This window comes from Papaver somniferum, chromosome 6, assembly GCF_003573695.1.
Source record: "Papaver somniferum cultivar HN1 chromosome 6, ASM357369v1, whole genome shotgun sequence".
NCBI classification, from domain to species: domain Eukaryota; kingdom Viridiplantae; phylum Streptophyta; class Magnoliopsida; order Ranunculales; family Papaveraceae; genus Papaver; species Papaver somniferum.
In genome coordinates, this window is record NC_039363.1 from 35957950 (window position 1) to 35973148 (window position 15199).

The 15199-nt window shown below is 35.6% G+C and overlaps 2 protein-coding genes across 4 annotated transcripts; both read right to left on the reverse strand.

Moving 5' to 3' along the window:
* Positions 1-1585: 1585 nt before the first annotated feature.
* LOC113290732 lies at positions 1586-2718 on the reverse strand. Its single transcript, XM_026540317.1, has 3 exons — positions 2637-2718; positions 2484-2546; positions 1586-2283 (listed from the first exon to the last, which is right to left on the reverse strand). The coding sequence occupies exons 1-3, from the start codon at positions 2716-2718 to the stop codon at positions 1586-1588; spliced, it is 843 nt and encodes a 280-aa protein (XP_026396102.1).
* Positions 2719-9653: 6935 nt separating this feature from the next.
* LOC113287306 (allantoate deiminase 1-like) lies at positions 9654-14926 on the reverse strand. Of its 3 annotated transcripts, none has more exons than XM_026536013.1 (12): positions 14629-14926; positions 14152-14255; positions 12505-12608; positions 12338-12422; positions 12115-12231; positions 11922-12031; positions 11731-11836; positions 11515-11601; positions 10604-10846; positions 10392-10517; positions 10145-10306; positions 9654-9995 (listed from the first exon to the last, which is right to left on the reverse strand). In XM_026536013.1, exons 1-12 carry the CDS (start codon positions 14702-14704, stop codon positions 9873-9875), a joined length of 1443 nt encoding a protein of 480 aa, XP_026391798.1. In that variant the 5' UTR covers positions 14705-14926; the 3' UTR covers positions 9654-9872. The 3 variants fall into 3 exon arrangements, with proteins under 3 accessions (XP_026391798.1, XP_026391800.1, XP_026391801.1); XM_026536015.1 differs by having other exon boundaries at positions 14624-14926; XM_026536016.1 differs by lacking the exon at positions 14629-14926 and adding an exon at positions 13435-13481.
* Between the last annotated feature and the right edge of the window lie 273 nt (positions 14927-15199).

Sequence of the window (15199 nt, forward strand, 5' to 3'; positions counted from 1 at the left end):
GGAGGATGTGTTTAGTACTAGTTTGTTATGAATTAATATTACTATTAATTATGAAAGTGATTATCAAGTGAATGAATGGTTTGGTTATGAAAGTGAATGAATGTTGGTAGTACAGATTGCAGGTACGCTCAGTTAATGGAGTTAACTTGTAAATACAGATAAAACCATGATTTTTTTATTATTTTTATTGAACATCAACAATGGGAGTTGATCCATTTTTGGGATCAACAATGGAAGTTGGTCCCAAAAATCAATGTGCAAAAAAATAATTGATGAATAAATGATTCACATAAAGTGAATGAATGTTGGTAGTAAAGATTGCAGGTATGCAGAGCTCATGGAGTTAACTTGTATATATACAGATAAAACCATGCAAATTTTTATCATGAATGTTGGTAGTAAAGATTGCAGGTATGCACTTCACATCTTTTTATTCATGAAATGTTTGGTGAAGCGTGGGCACTGCTTTGATCTAAATGGTAGTAGCATTAAATACCATGAGAAGATAAACAGGAAGAGGGTGAAGATTGCTGCTAGAATGTTAGCTGAATTTAGTGCATGGAAACCAACTTTGGTAATTACAAGTATGCACAACTTGTATATACAGATAAAACCATGCAATTTTTTTCTTTTTATTGGGCATCAACAATGAAAGTTGATACATGAATATGATCAACAATGGTTTGTTGATGCTGTTTACATAACCATTCTCTTTTTATTGGGCATCAACAATGGAAGTTGGTACATGAATATGATAAACAATGGTTCGTTGATACGGTTTACATAACCATTCTCTTTTTATTGGGCATCGACAATGGAAGTTGATACATGAATATTGTCAACAATGATTTGTTGATACTATTTACATAACCGTTCTTTTTTTTTATTGCATCAACAATGGAAGTTGATACATGAATATGATCAACAATGATTTGTTGATACTGTTTACATAGTACTTTTTCTCTGTAAACCAGTAAGCCTGGAACCTGCAAACATATATACACTGACAAGAATAACATTCATAAACAAAAGAGAATGTATATCATTAAAAACAGAACAAATCCAAACAAGCAAAATTGGAAAAACAATAAAAAGAGCTAACATCCATGTTAATCATCCATCAAGTAGCATAAAAAAGTAAAAAAGAAGTTCAGAAAAAGAGGAAAATTTCATAACAACATCCTCCTCGAGAAGTTTATCATTCTGGAGTTAGACTCCTTGCGAAAACTTGTGCACGAGGAGACAAAGGAGCTCTACGACATCTACGAAGGTTGTGGAAGGCAAGTCTTCCACACTGACCACACTTCCTCTTCTTGCGAACTTTATCTCGATATCCCCTATACCTTGAAGTAGTTGGCCTTCCAGCTGACTCACGACCACCATTGGGAGGCAAAACATAAATTTCCTCATTGATTTTAGGCGGCCTCTCACTGTCGGGAATATGATAGATAGGACGAGCATACAAACCTCTATAGTACTCGGTGGTATAATATGGTATGATGTACTTGTAAGGTTCATCTGGCCTAATCTGCAACATCGCTTTCATCGAATGGGTGCAAGGGAAACTATGCTTCTGCCACCAATTTCAAGTGCAAGTCTTAGCATCCAAGTCGACTAAGTGCTTTCCAGTAGGAGAAATGACCTCAAAAACTTTATCACTTGATCTCTGGAACTTGTAAAAACGGCAATCAGTCACCCTCTTATTGAGCCTAGCTTGCATCCGGGGAATAAGCTTTCCAGTCCACTTACCAGACTCCACCTTCCTCTTGTAGTTCTGCTTCGTTACATATGCACGAATAGAATCAAGAAGCTCAAGTGCTGGAAGCCGCTTATCATGCTTAATCATACTGTCAAAACTCTCAGCAATGTTTGATGTGTTCTCACCAAACATTTCTCCTAGAAACGCATGAGCAACCCAGTTCTGGAACGGAATCTTTATCATCCAATCAATAACTGAATCCATCTTCAGATTTCTCATAGTCTTGGCAGCAGCATAAAACTTCTCCTTTGTTAACGCAATGTAGCACTCTTCAAAAAGCTTCACAGCAGTTTGCATACTCTTTCCATTTGGAACAGGAACATTACCTTTCATGTGGTACAAACAGAAAGAATGGAAAGCTTTTGGAAAGACAAGAGGGAGATGCTTCAAAAGGATAGCTACATGGTCTGATATGATGGTCAGTGGGCGGTCTTCACTTATAATACCCTTCAAATTGGTTAAGAACCATTCCCAACAGGCACAATTTTCATGGGGAACTATTCCAAATGCAACTGGATAGATCTCTACAACAAACAAATAAAGACCAAAAATTCACAAAGTTACCAATAAAACTGAAATACATGAACAAGTTATGGGGTGAACAACAAATACTATGTATCATGGAATCAACAAGTGAGATTATGGGATCAACAACTAACTTATGGGATATCAACAACACATATTAGGGGATCAAAAAAGTGAGATTATGGTATCAACAACTAACTTATGGGATCAACAACTGAAATTATAAGATCAACAACACATATTAGAGGATCAACAAGTGAAACTATGGGATAAACAACAAAAGTTATAGAAGTTATGCAATCAACATAAACACTTAATAATTAAAAAATAGAAAAAAGATTAAAAAACATACCTTGGTTACCAGTTTTTCCGCAAGCAACCATAAGACCGCCCTTAAACTTCCCAGTGAGGAAAGTACAATCAATAAACAACATCGGACGACATTATTTATTGAAACCAGTAATAGAAGCTTCCAAAGCAACAAAAAACCTCTGGAACTGCTTCGTTTCACCATCATACTCAAACTTGACGACGCTACCAGGATTATAACGTTCAACTGAATCTTTATACCAAAGAAGGTCTGAATAAGACTTGATGTCATCACCCCAAAGAAACTCTTTAGTGAACTTTAAACCATGGTATGCCTGACTATACGTGAGATCAATACCATATTCCAGATGGAGCAGATCTTGGACATCAGCTGCAGTCTTCTTCTTCTTTGATGCTCGAAATTCATCTACTAAGATATCCTTCAGAAAAGATTTCGTCATCCTGACTTTTGCGGGATCAGAAGAAGCTAAATCACATGAATGCTCTCCTTGAAACTTCTTGCACCTAAAGACACCTTTAGTATTGGCAACGAGAGATGCGTGAAACCTCCAGCTACAACTTTGACTTTCCTTGTTAATACACCGGACAATGTAACGTTTCTTGTCACTCTTCCGTACATCAAGTTTGTAACCACTATGATATTCGTACTTCTTAACACTATCACGACAAACAATTTTACTCTCAAAAACCTTCCCTACTCTATTTAAGATGTTGTCCCAAGCATATGATTTCTTGGGGACCCTTTTGACCAAAGATGAGTCATCCGTCAAATCTTCTACAATAGCCACATCGTTGTTTGAAACACAACTTGATGATGATGAAGAAGGAGCAACAGAATAAGAAGATGGAACAAAATCAACAACAATTTTTAAACTGGATGTTAAACTTCACCACATCGATACCTTTGGAGATGCAGTAGTGAATGAAAAACCTCAACTCCAAATCATGATTGATCACATGTGATTTTCCATCTACAGCGTAACCAAAAATTATAAGGTCTTCAGGGACATAAGGCCAGTATTGTTTCACCACACTAATCATCTCGCTAACAGTAGTTGACTCCGAAACAACATGTGATATGCTCAAATTGGATAAAGTGAACTCTGCAACAACCATCTTTGGCCTGCAACAAACATAACAGATCAACAAAAATAAAGTTGATACAACAAAACTGCATCAACAATGAAAGTTGATACAACAAAACTGCATCAACAACCAGTATTGATACAATAAAAAAGCCATCAACAAAACATAATCAAAAATTTATCCAGTAATTTGCATCAACAATGAAAGCTGATCCAACAAAAAAGCATCATAAAACCAATGTTGATACAAATAAAAGAGTCATCAACAAACATAATCAGAAATTTATCCAGGTTATTTGCATCAACAAATGAAAGTTAATTCAACAAAACTGTATCAACAACAAATGTTGATACAAAATAATCTGTATAATGTACAAAACTTCAGTGTCAACAATGAAAAAAATATGTCAACAACAGCATGAACAATGTCATAAAATGTTACTTCACATCACATTAGCATGCAATCAGTGCAAATGTGAACCTGCAACATGAAATACTACGTAAACATACATGCTCCATGTTAAGAAAAATCACTGCAAACAATAAGAAAAAGCATAAACCTAAACTAAGGTACAAATTCATTACGTCGCGCATCACTCGGAGGCTGCGCCCCCTCGTGAAAGTTATATTCACTGTCGAATGTCAGATAGTAGACTAAGATATGTAAACAGAGTTTATCAACACTAAATTGTAACTTCTAATTGATTACCCTAACATCTAAGTAAGTTAAAATTATACCAAAACTGATTCATCTACACTCAGAATTCTAAAAAATAATTCTTCAAGACTCAGTATTATCCAAATAATAGCACTAATAATTCATCCTCATAAATGCAAAAGTACATTAGAACAACAGAACATAAAAAGATCAACATAACTCATGAATTATAAAACTAACATTGAATCATGAGCAAATGTAAGTAAAAAAACAGAAATTCAAAAAACAAAAACCGGAGATTGCAGATTGAATAATTGAATAACACCTGTTTCAGAGATAAATAACAATTTCGAATTCAAATAATATGCAAATGAACCAATCAATCCAGTAGAATCAATCACAGAGAATTAAGCTTCCAAAAACTCGTTCTCTGCAATATAAAAAACACAAAAACTGAATTTAGATATTGAAGATTTAGAAACTATAAATTGAACATCCAAACATAATATAAATTTCTACTCATCTTCAATAACTAATCACCGTTACCAATTTGTTGCAGAAAAACAGATTGAGAAATTTCGATTGAATCTGTTGTTGATGAAGAAACTCAATTCAGATCTTAGATTTAACTGATCAAAAGATTAAATCACTGAAAATAGATTTAGTAGAAGAAGGAGATGATGAATGAGCCGAGGAAAAACTTCTCGTGATTAAAAACCTAGAATTCGTAGAAAAGATTTCGAATTTCTTTTTTTCTGAGCTGACGAACTGAGTTACTATCTCTCTCGAACTGATTCTCTCTGTAAATCAATCAAAATAGGTTTATCAGAAGAGGAAGATGATGAATGAGCTGAAGGAACTGATTGAAAACCTGGTTTTGTTAGAAATTTTTTCGAATTTCTGAGCTGAAGAACTGAATCCCTCTCTCTCCAGATCTGTTTCTTTCCGTTGATAACTGTATTTCGGAATTAGAGTAATAATTATATGAAGGGTATAATTGTAATCTCATAAATTCCTTAATGGACTCCTGATGGGCTTTGGATGGAGAGGATATATTTATTGTGTGGCAAGGACAATTGTGAAGCTCGTGAAAAAGGAGGGCATTTATATAATTCTTACTTTTGCATTATCCCCTTTTGAAATTGATATTTGGTGAAACCCCCTGTCTGTTAGTTTTACCGTCACTACCCGGTTAGGCCACAAGTGCAATACAAGTGTTTTTATCATGGGAAAATATATTTCTTAAAAATCCGAAAATGGCCGTTAACCCAACGGTCCCAAACAAATATCTTAAACTAACCTGAAAAACACCCTTGTCATCTTCTTCACTACTACTCGGACTAGATAGAAGAGATTAGGGAAATAGTAGGCAGTTCAGAGCCAATAAAGACGAAAAAGAAAATGAACCCAATTGATTATCGAACAATTAAAAGAATTAGGTCAAATGATTGATTCTAAAGAAATCTTAATTATCAAGTTACATATGGGATCTAGAGATATCAAGCAATTGAAGCACCGTCACAATTAAGGAAAAGACCGATACAACAGGCAGATGTAGATCTACAAAAGAAATAATCGATTAGTAGTCGATAGAGCCAGGGAAATTAGGGAGCAACAGCTAATTGAGAAGATCCTAAAACTATTGTTAATGATTGATGATTGATTTCTATTTTATGATGTTGCATGAATCCCCGTAGCAATCGATCTGTATAAGAAGGTTTCTTTTGAATCTCTTTTATCGACCCTCAATTTCCGTATTCGATCAATCCGTATCAAAGAATGTTTAATTTAGTTCTTAATCGAATACATTGTTCTTTTTGTTAGAACTTCAAGTTGAAAGTTTAGATTCTGAATGGTATTCTAATATTTTTGAGAAAAATTATTCTTTAAGTGGTGAGTTAACTGGGTACTGTGGTGACGGTGAAACTAACAGACACGGAGTTTCACCAATTATTAATTTAAAAGGGGGGCAATGCAAAATATCTATTTTTTTTTGAGGGGGAAACGCAAAATCCCCCCAAAAAAATCATTCTTAAATCATATCAAAATGTGATCTACTACACCTGATGACCGTTGCCACGTTGGGGCGGTACACCATACGACCGTTGCCACGGTGGGGCGGCCGACCGAAGAAATCAACGCGAAAGTATCATTTTTCCTGAAATGACGTAAAAATATCATTTTTTCTGACACGACGCGAAAATATCATTTTTCCTGACACGAGGGAAAATATCATTTTTCTTGACACGGGGTGAAAATATCACTTTTCCTGAAACGGAAAATTAGCCAATGCATAAACCAATATATGGCTGCATAATGTGTTATGCGTCCTTTCTGGTGGTTTGCGTAATGACTATGCATTCAATTTTCGAAAATTATGGCTAAACTGAAAATATCACTTTTTTTTAAAACGTAGAGAGTACATCGTTTTATTAGTTGCAACGGAAAATAAGTTGATGCATAAACCAAAATATGGCTACATAAAGTATTATGTATACTTTGTGGTGGTTTGCATAATGGATATACATTTAATTTTTGAAAATTCTGCTTAAAATGATAAACACCTCCGAATTTTTGGTAAAACTCTAAATTTGATATTATTGTTTGTACTCATTGCGTAGAGTTTTTTAAGACCATTCCAATGAGATAAAATTTGAAAAATACCAAGACACGGATTTTTAGATATGTTATATTAAAGTTTGATTGTCAATTATACCATGAAAAAATAGGATACATAAGGAGTTATAGTAATTTGAATAAAAAGAATGGACAATTTGAAAATTTCCAGGGTATGACACCAAACCATCCAAATCCAATCCTTTCGTGTTAAATTGGAAAAAAAAAAGATCAAGCTTTACATTGGCACAAAATCACCATATATAGAGTCCTCGCTCGCTTCGCTCTGTCGGCCAAACTACAGTGCTTACCGGTGACAAACAGTGCAAATGTTGGCTCTCTATAATTTAAAGCAGGAATTCCTTATCTAGATCTTTAACAAAATTTGCATGACCCACCTCATATGCAGTGAAGAAAAAAAAATTGTAAATTTTGTGTGCGACGAAAGAGGATATCAGAGTCATGGAATTTGTCCCCAATTTGTACCATACCAACATGACAAATTACATATCTAACTATTCTAGACTTTCTAGTATTCTAGCTCAAACTTCAGATTCAAGAAATGCACGGTAGCTAGCTAAGGTTACTTAGTTCTAGTAGGTTTATGAAACCAGTACCAATTTGCTCAATCGAACAGAAGAAGTACTTTTCAAGTTCCAGATTTGGGTGATAATAATATGGATGTTAAGCAAGGTTGACTATTGACTTAATCATCCTCCACAAATTTTCCCCGGGAGGATTCACTTATCCTTTTATTTTCACACTCTCACATTTTGGGTGTTATTTTTGAATAAAAACTAAACAGTAATGGATTTAAAGCTAATATTTTGGTGTATGTTCCTCTTACATAGTTTGATGTTCCCAACAAAAAAGAGTATATTCCAAAACGTATAACACCACCATCTACTACTTTGTAAATAAGCATTTGAAAATCAGTGGGTTTTTAACTATTGAAATTAAGACCAGGAGATGGTGATGTTATATATTTCGGAATGCCCTCATTTTCGGTAAGTAAGTAGGTAGGGTTTTGTAAAAAGAAGATATCCCCAAAATATTGGCTTCAGATCCGATACCATTTGATTTTGATTCACAAATAGGCGCCTAAAATGTGAAATAGTGTGAGAATAAAAGTCTGAAGGGAGCCTCCATCGCTCTTGCGCTTCACACATATAGGAGCCAATTTTTCTTTTTCTTGTAAATAAAGTTTCATTGAGAGGACTAAAATTCCGAAGAGGTTATAAGAGAAATAGAGCCGTCTAATATTGAGGCAGTTATGCTGGCACTTCTAATACTAGATTCATATACTTTGAGTTTTTGTCCGATACATAAAGAAGGATTGTCTTCCCGATCCAAGATGTATCCAAAATACATTATAGTTCCTTGCGTCCGTTGCTAAAGAGTCGGCTACCTCATTTCCTGTTCTTTTAACAGAATGGAAATCTAAGAAAATAGGATAAGAGTTTAAAATTTTCTTAGTTTCTTCTAAAATAGCTTTACTTTGCCATGAGATAGGGGATTCCTTTCCATTCAAAACATCAACCAGTTTCTTGCAGTCTCCCATTCAAAGCCAATTTCTTTTCTAAATATTCCCTGGTGGATTTTTAAGCACCAACGATTTTAGTATAGACCGAACGAGAAGGTATGTTAATATCGAAAAAAGAGAAAGAAAGAGAAGATGTTAGAGCGGGACCATTCCTAACCTATGTTTGCCCATCAGCCACTGGGATGAATAGAAGGTAAAATGGGGGTATAAAATAGGATTGATGGGACAAATAAAAAAGACTGGAAATGGGATTCCAACAGTTGAATTATAAACTATATCTAAGGTTTAAAAGTACCGTAGTGGCATGAAAGAACGGCTACCAAAATAATCCTGTAAATATGTAAAAGAAAAGGCGAAAAACAATTCAATGCCATCCAAGCTAAGCGAAAGTGATATTCCTAGATACATATTTCCTAATCATACTTCCATTCACTCTGTACAAAGTGGCCTTCTGTTGATCATAAGTACATTCGTTTCTTTTTTCTCTGCCTAACGGAACTCCATTCAAGTATCAGAAGGTAAAATGTAAAGACTTGGTCGCCAATAACTCTGTTTAGTTCTCATGATGGTATCAAAAAGATGCTATTTTACAAGTAAAACAGTTAGAGGTTGTTCTATTGGATTTGAGTGAGGGACAAAGTCACGTTAATGATGCGTTGTTGCCTCTAGGACAGTCTAACTTGTTAGAAGAATCCTCTTTTGTTCAAGTTGTTAATTTCCCCCTAATGGGATGTTGCATCCACTGCGATCCAATTTCATCCATCACTAAACCACACAACCTCTGGGATTGAATTCTGCCACTTGCCAATTTCTACAACTGACGACTTATTTCCTACCGGTGACCTTGAACCAAGTGGCAGAGGCCTAGATAAAGAGAGCCTATATCTTAGAGCCCATCAGACATCTAACTCGTTTAGCATGCAATCTAACACTATGTGTACCACGAAGCTCTACTCTATGTTCATCTTTGGATTGGTTATTGCGTGCATGGCTTGCAACACACTTATAAGGAGTATCCTTGTTTCGACCACCAATGCAACCAATGTTAAATGCAAATGTGATCCTAATTGTTGGATGCTAGATGAAGTATAACTACAAACAAACAGAACCGGAAATAAATTAATAAACAGTCAGGAATAGACAGGCTAAAGTACCACTTGTTTTATGTGTTCCTTAACCAACAGAGTAAAGTTTGGATTAACGAATGAACTTCTTATCAGGATCAGGTAAGTAATTGAGCATCATTTACCCAGTAATATTTTATTCTTCTAGTCGATTAAATACTTCTATCCATATTTGTAATTAACAGTTCTACTGTACATTACTATAAACACCTCAGAGCGAATCAACTATGATTTACAAGTAGGTTTCAACAAATGCTAAGATAGCCAAACCTGCAATCCAAACATCATCATCCAAAACATGCTCTGCAGGAGAGTGGCTAATTCCTCCGCGACAACGGACGAACAGCATGCCAACCTGTTCCATATGAATAGCAACGTCTAATTTTATTCAAGAAAGTAAAATATGTAGTGCTAAGTATTTAAAAACCCTCTGCCACCTGGTGGAGTCAGACTCAAAATGATTTGTCGTAAACATCTAAACATAAGTTTTTGAACAAAACAAACCTTAGTTAGATGAGACATAGCCATTGCATCATGTCCCGCTCCACTCATCAACACAGGCACTTTATCTTGAATCTCACCTGCGACTCTCTTTAGTGCAGAATTAGCTGCCGACTTCAGCTCTGAACTTAGTCCAGGATCGCACATCACTGCCTCTGCATCATGCTGAAACATCCAAAAACAAGTTCATCTTAGGGGACACCTCACAAGCACCAAAAAGAACACAAAACAAAATATAAGGTATTCAGACCTTGCGTTCAATGATGCAAGAAACAGATCGTCGGTCGCAGGTTTGATACATCCGGTTAGAAATTTCGAAAATAATAGCCTCGCGTGCCATATCATCCATCGTTCTTAAGTCCACAGTGAATGTCACCTGCAACGATTAAAGTTATGTTGAACGAAAGTTTTATAATAGAAAAAAAGAAAGACGAGAGAGATTGGTAAGTTTGGATTATTTGCCTGGCCTGGGATAACATTAATTGCACCTGGCCAGCTGGATATTTCTCCTACTGTACAAACAAGGGATCCTGCAAGCGACTCTGCTGCAAAACCATTGCAATGTTTGTCATAAGATATGAAATCTGCAGGATTTTTACACATAGTTTCCAACAGTACAATCAGTTCAGCAGCAGCAGTCATTGGATCCTGACGCATAGACATTGGGACTGTTCCAGCATGCCCTTGTGAACCTCTTACAGTCACCTGTAAATTAAAATTACATTATGAAAATCAAGTTCAATCATCAAAGGCATTTTCACCATGATTGCTGAACTCATAGTCGAGGATTAAAACTTGCGAGGAATACTTTTTAGTTTTTACACAATTACACTTGTATCCCAATCTAAGACATTTCAGGTCAACATTAATGCGGAAAAAGTAAGATGCGTAATTTTTAGTGTTGACTGAAACCCTACATGTTGAAGGATTTTCGTTGTATTTTATAAATTACTAGTTCAACATAAGCATTCCATCCGAGCTGTCATAGAACATATAGCCTAAGAAGCTGACCCAACATTAAAAAGGACCACAGTTATCTATGGAAACACAGCATGGGAAGCATGAAATTTGAACAACAGTAACTGAGAGCAACAGAAGAGCTCTGTTTCTCAAAAGCTAATGGTAATGATAATTGCACCTAATCCATGAATTACAGAGAAAATATCACCATATGATTGGTCTAAACTGACGAGTTTTTTGGGGAACCATTATGGCCTAAAGATTAGCTTAAAAAAGCTTCGGGGCTTACTTGAAAAAGCTCCTAGTTTATTCATGCCAAATGTCGTTATTACTTTACGTGTACTGGGTCCTTTAGTAAACCGAGTTGGATGAGAAAAGAACAATTACAGTTTTTGTGAAGGATGACAAAATACCTTCAATCGTGTCTGCCCAGCAATGCCTTTTACCACTCCAAGAGGAAGACCAACTGATTCCAGGACAGGGCCTTGTTCAATATGAACCTTTGGCACGTACAAACAAAATGCAGAGAGAAGTTTAGAGGCATGACCCATAAGCCATACGGTACCCATATTCAGGCATTTAGCATCTAGACTTTCAAATCATGACCATCATACTCGGGAAAAGAGTACCTCAATGTAACCCCAGACTGATTGTGGGTCATACTTCAGCTGAAGGTAACTTTCCTCCGTAGCATCAAAAGAGTTTTCCTTAAGAACATCTTGCACTGTTACACCACTGAATATAGTTTACGCATCATATATATTGAGAAAAAACAAACAATACTACTAAAGTTACATATGAAGAAGTTTCTGGGGGGCACCTTTTATCTGATATCTGCAAAGCTGAGGCTGGCCGAGTCCCAGATATAGCAGCACTTCCTAAGAAGGTAGACTGGAACCTAACACCTTCCTCATCTGAAAAGGCAATGACCTGCAATTTACAAGCAAAAAAGGTAGCATAAGGTTGAAGTTGAACTTGTTAAAAAAATTCAGAGATAAACTGCAAAGACCGACCTCAACTGGTCTCTTAAGATTCCCTAGCTTCCCTCTGATCTTTAAAACCTTTAAGGCAGACACTGCACAAACTATACCTAACGGCCCATCAAAAATTCCTGCATCAATGATGGTGTCCTGTTTGAAGCAGAGAATAACTGTCAAGCCCCTGGACCTATGCACTATACAGAATGGATCTAATTGACGGTATAATATAATGGAAAAAAGTTAAGCGGTAAATCACCAAATGGGAACCAATCAATAAAGCTTCAGCATGACTGTTCATTCCATCTGCCCGACCATGTACATTTCCCATCTGGTCCACCCACCTGGAAATTATTGCCAATGTAAGACAAGATTCCAGAACACTGTGCAAAATCCACAAGACAATAAGAGGTAGAGAAATCTGACGTTCTTAAACCCGCATCCTCCATCCATATTTGGACAAGACTGATAGCCTTTTTAGAAGCGGGACTCATGAATGTCCGCTCAAGATGACCGTCAGCATCACTGACCTTTATCAGAAGAAAAATGACCAGTACAAGAGTGTTCATTAACTCAATGAAGAACTTCAAAAACAGTTGTGGAAGCCCTAATGCTTCCTTAAAGAACTTCAAAAATCAAAATGGAATATAAGTGGTTTCGTGACAATTCTGACTAGAATTGGGATTAGGTAATGATAGAAAATAACGAAAAAGCATTGCTGGAATTATCCAGCAAGATAACTAGACAATCTTCATATAATTGGTCATGAAACCAACAAAAGAAACACAAAGTTTTTACTAAGTATGGCTCACTTAATCCCCAGAGCAGTAACAAAATACTATAGAAGACCATTCTGACGTAAGTTTTCTTCAAAAGAATGACTCGTAACAATTATGTATCTATTCCTGTTTCCCCAATCAAATAGACTGAAACTTACACATTATGAAGTTGCATTCTTGGTATTAGGGGTGGCGTCGTTGTCTCATGGTTATAACTTACAGAAATTACTCTCCTCGAATTAGTTTTACGACAACAAATAAGTGGGGTAAATTGTGGATAATTTGATTAATGGTAGATATACTTGATACTCAAGATGCTCCATCTGGGATGGTACAGATGGACTGTTGTATTTCCAAGAAGTCTCGATCACCCATTTCTCAAGACTGATCCAGTTCACTGCTTCACGTGTTTTATACATGATATTCCAATGGGTTCAGAAATGAACTTAGGTGCACATGTGCTGTATTATGTGGTTCTACTTAGATTTTCCAATTAATCTTTTACGAACAAGGCACCCTATTATATGCTTGTGAACCAAAGAAATTATTTAAAATTATATTGATGAAAAGTATATACCTGGATTAAGAAACTATGTTTTCAGAAGGAACTCAAGCTCTTGAATCCTACAAATGTTATGTCAGACATTGGCATGTCATCCATACAGCATAAGAAAGTCAATGGAAAGGATGTAGATTCTTCTAGTGCAGCCATAAATTTAGGAAAGGCTGCTTCATTAAACTAGTTGCAACATAAAAGGTTTTTAAGGTTAACAAATCTTCTAAATGTTAAAAGTAACACATGTTTGTTAGCGATTGAGACAGTTTCAAGAAGAGAGTCTTTGTATGTGATGCACAAAAAGATCAAGGCAGCAAGAACACACTCAAAGACATCTGCAGAAACAAAGACTATCTTATACTTATGCTATACAAGATTTCAGTACATATGTAGCCGACCCAAATGGTTGGGATGATGATCAGACAATGACAAGTGGCAAGGCTTACACAGCATTGCAACAATAAAACTCTAATGTGTATGTGATAAAACGAATGGTCAGCTACTGTTTCATTTCATGCATGCATAAGAACTAGAAGGAAATTCAAATTTGCTTCTTGATTTCCAAAGTTTTCCCACATGCAAGAACCCAATATTAATATCTAGGACTACGGACAAAGTAGATTGACAATATACCACAATTCAATCCATCCAATCAATCAATTGAATCAAAAACATGTTAACATGAACCAAGTACACCAAGAATTCAGAGGCAAAGATAAGTTAACCTTCATTTCATACCTCTCCTAACTCATTAAGTCTTGATACTGCTTCTTCTCTAAGAATATCTGGAAACAATTCTTTTCCTATTTCTTCTTCTTCTTCTTCTTTTCCCATCTCCAAACCTACACAAAAACTCATCTTATCATATCTGAATTAATCCGATATTTCCACAGAAATCCAGCATCAGTAACAATTATTGTTGCTTTTTTTTAAAAAAAAAATTCTAAAATCGATCACCAAATTTACAGCGTCCAATATCTCCATGAAATTACTAAATCATCATATTACAAAAAAAAAAACTAATTTTTGTTCTCTTAACTAATATAGATATATGTATATAGAGAGAGAGATTATAAAAAAATCAAATCAGAAACATTGAAAGTGATGACATGTATAATGTTTACCAACACCAGAGGTGGGGGTTTGAAATAGAAGTGAAGGAAGTAAAATCAAAGACGTATCTATAGAGAAAGAGAGAGAGAGTGAATACCATACAAGTAAAGGAAAAAACTGTGGAAGGAAGTATGAATAATAAGAAGAAGAATATGAAAGAAACTCTGATGACAAACATTGTTGCTACTGATGTTTAGAGATTGGAAGAAGTAGTAAGTTAGGGTTTATTTTTGGAGAGGAAACTCAATAGCTTCCTTCCAGTGATGATGATGACGACGATGAATGAGCGGTGAGTGGATTGTTATGGAAAAGGGAGAATGAACACTACTAACATGCGCCTCTGATCTCCTTTTGCTGATTTGTTTGATTTCTCGTATCCTACCTAGGGCAAGTGTAAGCATGTTGGACACTACTACACTACTTTACGTGTTCTTTAATAAAAAATTGGTCATTTGTTATTTCATGTACTGCCCATCCTATATTCTAACAAAAATGATTTGTTTTTTTTAGCTGAGTCGACCCGTTTTCAAGATTCATTCTTCCCGGCTTCTTCTATGTATGAAAACTAGAAATAACCCGTGCCATAACGGCACAACAAGATATTAACAGAGAGTTCTAATAAATATTTAGAGATAACTCGTGCCGTAAAGGCAGTGTTTTAATATGATATCTG

Bases quoted from the DNA above. Each gene is read 5' to 3' on its own strand.
- LOC113287306 (XM_026536013.1), bottom strand. From the start codon at position 14,704: ATGTTTGTCATCAGAGTTTCTTTCATATTCTTCTTCTTATTATTCATA. The intron at 11,837-11,921 runs GTGCCCCCCAGA...AACTATATTCAG, and splicing joins TTGCAGATATCAGATAAAAG to TGGTGTAACAGTGCAAGATG. The intron at 10,307-10,391 runs GTCTGAATACCT...TGGATGTTTCAG, and splicing joins CTTGCATCATTGAACGCAAG to CATGATGCAGAGGCAGTGAT.
- LOC113290732 (XM_026540317.1), bottom strand. From the start codon at position 2,718: ATGTTGTTTATTGATTGTACTTTCCTCACTGGGAAGTTTAAGGGCGGT. The intron at 2,547-2,636 runs GTATGTTTTTTA...TTTATCCCATAG, and splicing joins CGGAAAAACTGGTAACCAAG to TTTCACTTGTTGATCCTCTA. The intron at 2,284-2,483 runs GTTAGTTGTTGA...TGTTTGTTGTAG, and splicing joins TTCAGTTGTTGATCCCATAA to AGATCTATCCAGTTGCATTT.